We start from the raw sequence: 8977 nt of genomic DNA on the forward strand, positions 1-8977 counted from the left end.
AATGTCAATTCAAGATTAATCATTTCAGCACATTGAGGCAGCCATGACAGAGCAACTAAAGACAGGAATGAAAGAGGACTTCCAGAACTGCTTCAGAAAGCGGCAAGAATGATGGGGTGGTGCTTCACACTTGTTCAAAGTGTGAGGCACCACTTTATTTGACTAGACAGGCCTTTGGCCTCATCTAGCAGGGGACTTTTATGCTCGTAGATTTTAAAATTTAAAAATATTACTCTAAAAAGTTGCTGTGAGGAGGGAGATCATCACAACACCCTGGAGTACAGATATGGTGCTCCTGTGCTCTGTACAGACCACCAAACCAATGATTAAGATTGCTGACTTTGACATCATTGATAATATGTCTTGAAGGTGAATGATGAATTTCTTAGCTCATTAAGAAGTACTTGCATGATCTGAGAAATGAAGGCTGTGTGTCTCTGTTAAAATAAATAGGAGTTGCTTTTATGTTTTGCATATAAGATTAGTTTCTTAGATTTATAACCAGAAGAAATAACTATCACCAGAGCAAATTTTGTTCATAAAAAATAGTGCAGGCTTAACCAAAAAATGATCCCCTTCCACCTAAATTTGCTTGCTTGCTCCTTTTTTGTGGCCAGTTCAGATCATCCTACAGCCTACTTTTTATATGTCGGGTAAGACTAAGAATAGTCTCTGTCTATTATATATAGAGGTGAGTGGAGAAAAGCATCATTCAAATAGGCCCTGATTTGTTTCTCATTTCCAGTCTTTTTCTGCACAGTTAATACAATGACTTAAGATAGAGAGTTTTAAAAGAACTTTTCACTATGAGATCTATGAAACATTGCAGTTATTTCTGCAAATTGCTTATTTGTGTGTGTATGGGGAGTGGTGGTAGGGAAATGTGCTGCTTTTAATTTCTATTAGAGGCATGAGACACTTATAAACCTTTGATACAATAAGTTATACATATTTACTACAGTCCAAAACCTGTGAAGTGCAAAAGTGTCTCTTTTCTAAAGGAAATAGTTATGCACACTGAGTGGTATATGCCTATACAAGGATGTAGTTTCCATTTTATATAAGAGAACCTCTTTATGCTTAGAACTGTGGATTATCGCTTTATAGATTGAAGTTAAATTATCTGCAGCAGTAGAAGTCTTGTTTTTATCTGAACGGCTTGGGTTGGTTCAGAGTTTTGATGATATGGTTATAAATCTTTAATTTATTCAACCTTTGGCCATTATTGATTATGACAACAAGATATCAAAAAGATGAATTCTTTCACTTCACAATTCAGTCAGAAACAAGAGAAAAAATATAGATTTTCTGAAAGAGATAATGGCAGACCGTCAAAATACTGACAAATTGCTGTCTACAGATGTAGTTAGGGCACTTGAGCTAGACACAACCGATAAAAATTGGAGTGTATTGGTCAAATGCAGGTTCTTAAATGACCATCATTAATTGGGAAGAAGCCTATAGCCAGTAATACAGATGTCATCTGAGGCTCTTACCCCCCCAGTGTGTCTAGAATATAATTTGCTCTTTAGTATTTTGTAGCAGACCTCTAAGTGATAGCATGACATGATCATTTATCAAACAGAGACTGCCCAAAAAAAGTGTCTAGTCCCTTTAGTATAGCTTATTGAAAAGCTGTAAAATGAAAGCACTTTATTAGAGACAGGAAGGCAATGAACAACTAGAGCGTATCCAAAGGGTAATCATATTTCAGCATGGGATTAGTATGTTCTTAGATAAACATACCCTAGTGTGAGCATGTTCTGGATCATTTATCAACTGAGTAGTAGTCAACAAAAACCACAAAATTCAGCGGGCACATTCATCACAGTTTAGCTGCACACTTTTGAGAGTTCCAAGAAATATATACTGTTTTGCATTTTTAAATCTACTTTAGTTGAATTAATTTTTTGAAGTGCATTCTTTTCAAGCATGTTAATATACTGATGCTGTTCGTGCTATCATTTAGATCTATACCTATACGTGAAACATATGTACACACATACATTATTGCATTGCATTGATATTCTGCCTTTTTTCCTCTTGTGAGGAATGATAGGACAGGTCTCTGCTCCAATGATCTCACAATGTACAGTTGACAGTGGTAAAGACAAAACAGAGGCAAGGCTAATAAGAAATAAATGTGAGCAAATGCATTTGCATATACATAAGCTTTGTTTAAATTTGAAAAATGAAATGACAGATTGCATAAATATGCAATTTGAAATTTAATACATAAATGTAAAAATTTGATACATTTTATATATAAGAAACATGCATTTCTGTCTACGTAACATATTTTATACAATAATATGCAACAATATTGTAAATATAAATGTATTAAACATTTATTACTTACTTACTCAACATTTTATTTGGGGTTAATGTTTCAGAAGCAGCATATTTATATAGGGAACGTATTATGGCATTTTCCTCCCTGCACATTGCTGCCCATGTTGTCTTTCATTTTCCATTTAATATCTCCCCTAGGAAGCTTGAAGATTAACTCTTCAAAGATACGGTATTTCCATAATACAAGACAGTTGAGAGCAATTAACAGCTTTTCCTCTCTGGCTTTTGCCTTTGATTAGGTGATCCTGGATAATATACAGGCACAAGGGGGAAAGTACCATCTTAAATTTCTGAATAAATTAGGAAATTTGATTGTACATTTAAGCTGAAAGTATCTCCATCTGGATGGAGAGTCTCATGTGCAAATAGATGCTTTTCACATAGTTCCCTTCATTGATCCAAGAGCTGGTTTTGTGCATGGTGAGCCCTTTCAAAAAGCTTCAAAATTTACCACTAAGCTATTTGAGGGAGGAAGCAGGGCAACAGATTCAGTTCATATCCTTCTGTATCAACCAGCTAATCAGTGGTATTTTAAAGGGCATGTGAGTGTGTTGCTTTGAAATAAAGTATAAATTTTAATACTAATAATTTTAAAGGACTTGCAGAAATATAAATAAAAAGTGTAATGTATTGAGTATGAGAAGTATCAATGGAACAGGACTGACAAAAGGTAATATTCCTATTGCTTCTACTCCCCAAAACACCACTAAAAGTTTAAGGGTCAGGAAATGCTCCTGAATATTTAACATATAGAGAGAAAGTAAAAACCAAGGTTGGTCAAAATCATAGGTAAAATAAAAAAATAATCCAAAGATATGTGCGCTTTTTATTTCATATATAATATTCTATTTATTATTGTACTTAGTAAAGGTAGTTGCAATAATTCTTTATGGGCAGCTCTCATTTAATCAAATAAATTAATTAATGACATATTGGGGCTACATAAAAAAAAGTATTGATGTGTTTTCATCTGTTTTTTCAGGACTTGGAGTTGGTTCTTGGTGTATGGCCCAAACTGTGCAAAATGGAGCTGAATGGGAATCCTGTTTGCCAAAAACCAAAGTACCGGGACAGGGTTATAGTACAGTCAAAATCTCTTGGTAAAATAATGTATCCTCATAGAGTGCTTTTCTTTAAAGTGTATATTTAAGCATATGAAATTACAACTGACTTCCTGCAAATACAAGTACAAATCCAGCATAAGAGGTGAAGAGCAGGGAGGCAAACTGGTGCCTCGTGTCTAAAGCACAGATGGCAAAAGGGCAACACCCACTAAAAAATGTTTTGCTCTGGTCTTCCTAAAACTAGCAGAGCTACATCTATAAAATAATTGAATAACCCAGAGTAAACTAGCTTTTTGTTGACTTCAATATTACAACATTTTCTTCTCAGAATCCCTTGATGGAAAAGAAATTAAAGAAATGGAAAGACAATTCTTGATGAATTGGAAAGCTTCCAGAGATGCCAGGAAGAAAAACAGGGCAGAAAGCATGATGAATGAGCATTCATCATATTCACATTTTGGTAAACAAGTTATAACCTCACATTTGTTTACAGGATCAACATTTAAGAGGGGAACATGTTTAGGGAGATTTTGCTGTAATATTTGAGGATTATTGCTAGGGAATTTTTTAAGTCTTTTGGTGTAAATAAAGACCATTTCCAATAATTCAGTAGTAATGTAAGAATAGGTTAATAGTTCAAGAATTTTCTACATTTTGGCTGCCTAACAATGGTGTCTCAGAGGAGAAAGGGAGTTGGAGTGGCTTTGGGATACCTCATATTCTGGCCCCACCAGTCTCCTCTCTCCTCAGTGTCTCCTTTGACACTGACCTAGGAACTCAGCTGGTAAGATTCTTAGTGACTAGATAGGGGACTTCCCAACTGTGAGTCAGTGTTCAGAATCCAAACTATCCTATGCTGCCCTCCCCAGGCAATGTTGGGAGGGGGGGCTGGCATAGGAACATTATTTCCCTAATTTCTAGAGTCTTACTCTAGAAAATTAGTAGCAGTAAGGATATTTTTCTTTCTTCATCATTTTAATTATTCTTCCAATTTTAAGAAGAATTTTTCTTGCTTGGATAATGTTTTTGGGGACTATAGCACAAAAAACATATATATTAGTAATGGTTATATTAGGTTTTGAGAAATGCTCTAACTGGTTTTACTTTACTTAGTTATTATATGATTTGCAGGTGCAATCCCTTAATTGTTTTGTTTAATATTTTGGCAGAATTCCCTGAATAATAAATACTTTTATATCTTTGCATTCTACAGATAGTAATGACTCAGTACATCCCCATTTTCCAGTTTACTACTTCCCAATGGTCAAAGAAAAGCCCAGTTTTGCTATTTTGTCTGAAGTGCATAGACCTACTTACAATAAAGAATCCCGACCAACTTTTGAGAATACAGTTGTTGAAAAAATCAGGTACAGTCCCTTTCAAATACTTTTGAAGTTTAAGATTAGTGTATAAAACTTAAAAAGAAAAACTTTTCACTTTCCTGAACTAACACAGAGGACATACTACCTGGTGTTGATCTCAGATCAATTCCTGCTTCATAATTGTTGCCTCTGTCAGTTCATATTGTTTAACAAAATTCTGATTAAAATTGTCACTTTGCATTTTATAGTATGTAGATGTTTATTATTAGCTAGGATATCATAACTAGATGTATGCAACAGTTTCCTGATTACTGTTCTTGAATGAAAAACTGGCAGGGTTTATCTCCATGGAATTTTAAATTTACATATAGAACTTAACAGGATGAAATCCTCTGGGAGGTAATTTGGAATGGGAAATAATAGAAAGGGAAAGGGTTGTGCATATTTATACACACACCTTGCTGCCACTTCTGTAATCCCAATTTCTCTAAAAGCAGCTTTTCTGGTTTAAAAATATTTGCCTTTTCAATATCCTAGTTATTGTATTGTTATATCTATCAATAACTAAAATTCTCTGGACTCCGTAAGATACATCTAAAACACACATTTAAAAACTTTTAAAATAAAAAATGCAGAATAAAGCCAAGTTAAAACCATCAGCAAGGAATAAAACCAAGATAAAAACTTCAGTAAAGAATAAAACCATTACAACATCATGAAATGAGCAGGAGAATAGTAAATGCAATGAGAATAGAAAGGTCATAATGTGTGTACTAAAGGAGCTTCTTTGGGAAAAGCATTCCACATATGAGTTGCCCCCTCCAAGAAGGAGGAAACCAACCTCATCTCATTTGGTGGAGGCACCTGAAGGTGGCCTCATTCAGTGATCTGAATGTCTGGATAGGTAAATATGGGAGGAGATGTTGCATTAGTTAACCTGACCCCAAGCAATTTAGAACTTTAAAAGTTAACAACTAGCATTTTGAATCCAGGTCTGGACATAGACTGTCTGCCAGCACAGTTGAAGAAGTATTGCATACTTGCAATAACAGCATTAGTTAATGTAGCTGCTCAAATTTTCCCTGTTTAGTTCCCAGACATAAATGTAGCAGAATTCCCCTCCATTTATTTCCCAGCCATTAAATTTGTGCATATTCCTGCATTTGTTTTAGAACTGTCAGTGAACTGCAGTAGCCACAGCTGGAACAGACAAATTGACTTGGAAAGATATATCAGTCAGCTTTAAGTATGCACTTGCATACTCTGGATAAGCAAACAGAAAAATTATAATTTTTAAAATTATTAACATAATTGCACCATTTTCTGGAGTTGAAAAAAAGCACGGTGAACAAGTGATGATTTTCTGAAGTGCCACTCAGGTACTGACACTAGCAGTCATACCTGCAAGATAATGAAGAGTAATAGGGAGGTCTGGCACTTTTTCTGAGAAAATTACTAACCAATTCCTACACTCCATGGTGAAATATTTTGCTGCATTTGGATGACACAACAGCTCATTGTGGGTCAGGCAAACCTTAAAACAAGCCATACTTGACACTTACTGGGTTTAAACAACTTGACAACCCAGAATGGTGACTTACCCTTAATGAGCTGATTGTATGAGTAGGTCAGTATTTTCAGAGTATGAGATAAACTAGACAAAAAGTAAGAGACATGTGATTAGCATCCTGTGCTAATCCATGAGAAGCTGCAAGTTTCATATGGCCTGATAGAAGTTAAGGTGACCTTTCTTGAAAGTCACTTATTTATATATTTATTTACTGCTTTTGTGTACCATTGCTAGCTATTAAAGGTTTCAGAACTTTACAACAAAACAAATAACAATGTAAATACACAAGAGAAATACAGAAAAATTCCCTTTGTGAAAACTGAAGGAAAGTAACTATTTCCTGAAGGAAAAGAAAAAGCCCAGGGATTTCAGGATCAGACTTTGGGATGGTTGGCTGAAGTTTCTGCTTGAGGGATGAAACACAAGCATAGTTTAGAGAGGCAGTCTGAGATCAGAAGGCAGTCCAAACAGATGAAAGGCAGGTGCAGAGACAAAAGAAGTAATGGGGCTCTCAGGAATGAAAAAGTGTGGGAAAGTGCTATTGTCCAATCAAAATAGCTACCCTAAAACTATTAGCCTCATTAATAGCTGAGTTATATTTGTATTTTCTCCATGTATATTAGCAGTTTTTGGAGGGTAGACGATTTCATTCAAGGAAATGGAGAAGTAAAGGCTTGAACTACCCAGAAACATGTTCTGAACCTGATTTGCCCCATCCCCCAGCTATTTGTGCATTTAAAAAAATATGAGACGCATTTGCAGGTCTCATATGTAGTTTGGACCCAAGTCTTCTACCAAGAAAATAATGCTTTGTTCAAGTTTGTATGCACAGAATCTATGTAATAAAAAGCATAGTGCTTATCATATGTGTAATGGATATAAACATATAGGATGTGATCTCAGGCTGTCTGAGTATATCAGTAAACTATGAAACTGCTCTTGTGCTCTAGAATTCTTTTCAGCCCACTGAAAGTGCAGATCATGTTCTGATTTCAAGGAAAGTAAATGTTGGACACAGCCCAGGCCCCTCCCTTCTTCATCAGACATATCAGGGCTTACAGTACTAATCGTGGGTTTAACACATATTTCAGAAACACCCAATAGTATGTTGAATTCTGAATGTGCCTCTTCTTTCCTGGCAGTAGGCTTCTCTGCTCCTGGTCAGAGAGAGAGACAAGTGGAATTTTATCCTTACAGCAGATCAGCTTAGCTGAATCTTGCCATTAAAGTACAGATATATTTGTTAGAATAATCTAGGAAACAAAAACTAAGATGAATGGCAATTTCATCTATGTAGTATTCTTCACATATGTAAATGACTTTAAAGGAATTTAAATATCACTGGACACTAGATAGCTGAAAGTTAGAGAATAAGAGCTCTGTATTTTTACTGGGGTGGCACATCATCAAGAGCATATAAAACAATTTATGTTTAAGGCTGTCATCCTATATATTTACGTACCTGGGAATAATACGTATTAAACTTGATGGCACCTGCTTCTGAGTAGACAAGTATACAAGTGCTGTGTAAAATACTTTACTGCCAAATATGTAGTGCTTGCTATTTTATTTTAAAAATGCATGATAACTGTACTGTTACTGTATATTTTTGTACAAGGACAATATGTATCTTCAGCACATTATTTTAAGTTTGCCTGTTTAAAATTTCAGCTGCAGTTCTTTGTACATCTAAGGAGTAAACCTAATTGAACACAATGGGTCTTACCTCTGAATAAACATCTGTTAGAAAGTTAATCATATATAGTTTGTATGGATATCAGTCTAAGGAGAGAGAGACAAACAGAAAAAGTGCAATTCTATGTGTATATTGAATTGAGTGGGATTTAATAGGAAAGTGTGTATGGGATTTGCAAACTTAATGCAGTTCTAGAAGTAAATGCATGCCATGTGGAATGTAATCCTGATGTGCATTAGACAAGTGTATGTAGAAGTTAGGAGAAATCTAAGTTATCGGATATAGAATAAGCATAGAATATAAACACATACATGGAGACAAATGCCACTCAATATGATTGCATCCAAAAATCAAATGTTTTTATATCTCATTTTACAATATTTTGTTCATGCAGCCATTCAGACTTCAAGAGTTCTCGAAGTGTGCAGAAAGAACTGTTTGAACCTCACCTCCTTAGGCAAATGCCTCAGTAAACAGACTCTGGAAAGAGATCTTTTCATGGTGTTAACAGAACAAATGGAGTGCATCAGAGTCAACTCTAAAGAAAAACGGAATTCAATGGGAAGAGCTCTATATTTTAATCACAAACCCTTTTTTAACATTTTCCTGCATACACAGGAAATTTTCATAAAACTATATCAGTATTCATATTATAAATCAAATATATGTAACTTCATGTTTTAAACTTTAAAATATGGTGTGTTGTCTTTTTATGAGAAAAGGTGTGATACTTAACTGAGTCCCCATTCAATCTAAAACATTGGTACAGCTTGCAGTTTATCTGTAGATCCTATATACTGAGAGCAACATCGTTATTTATGTTCCAGTCTTTATGAAGCCACTATGGCACGATCCTTGGTGAAGAGGCTTACAAAAACGCCAATATTTATATATGTAAAAAAGCAGCCCAGTGTGACTGAGCATGCTCAGTGGTCACAAGGTGCTGAATATTGTGGGATGGGGGAATGAACTT

At 35.1% G+C, this 8977-nt stretch overlaps 1 protein-coding gene across 1 annotated transcript in view; it reads left to right on the top strand.

Moving 5' to 3' along the window:
- PPP1R42 (protein phosphatase 1 regulatory subunit 42) overlaps nucleotides 1-8477 on the top strand; it is a 19737-nt gene extending 11260 nt beyond the window's left edge. The window contains exons 5-8 of the mRNA XM_044424341.1: nucleotides 3335-3452; nucleotides 3745-3876; nucleotides 4630-4783; nucleotides 8399-8477. Of these exons, the coding sequence (XP_044280276.1) occupies nucleotides 3335-3452; nucleotides 3745-3876; nucleotides 4630-4783; nucleotides 8399-8477 (483 nt within the window). The remainder of the gene's footprint in view (nucleotides 1-3334; nucleotides 3453-3744; nucleotides 3877-4629; nucleotides 4784-8398) is intronic.
- The last annotated feature ends 500 nt before the right edge of the window (nucleotides 8478-8977 follow it).

The sequence above is a fragment of the Varanus komodoensis genome, unplaced genomic scaffold (genome assembly GCF_004798865.1).
Source record: "Varanus komodoensis strain SLA01 unplaced genomic scaffold, ASM479886v1 scaffold14_1, whole genome shotgun sequence".
NCBI classification, from domain to species: Eukaryota; Metazoa; Chordata; class Lepidosauria; order Squamata; family Varanidae; genus Varanus; species Varanus komodoensis.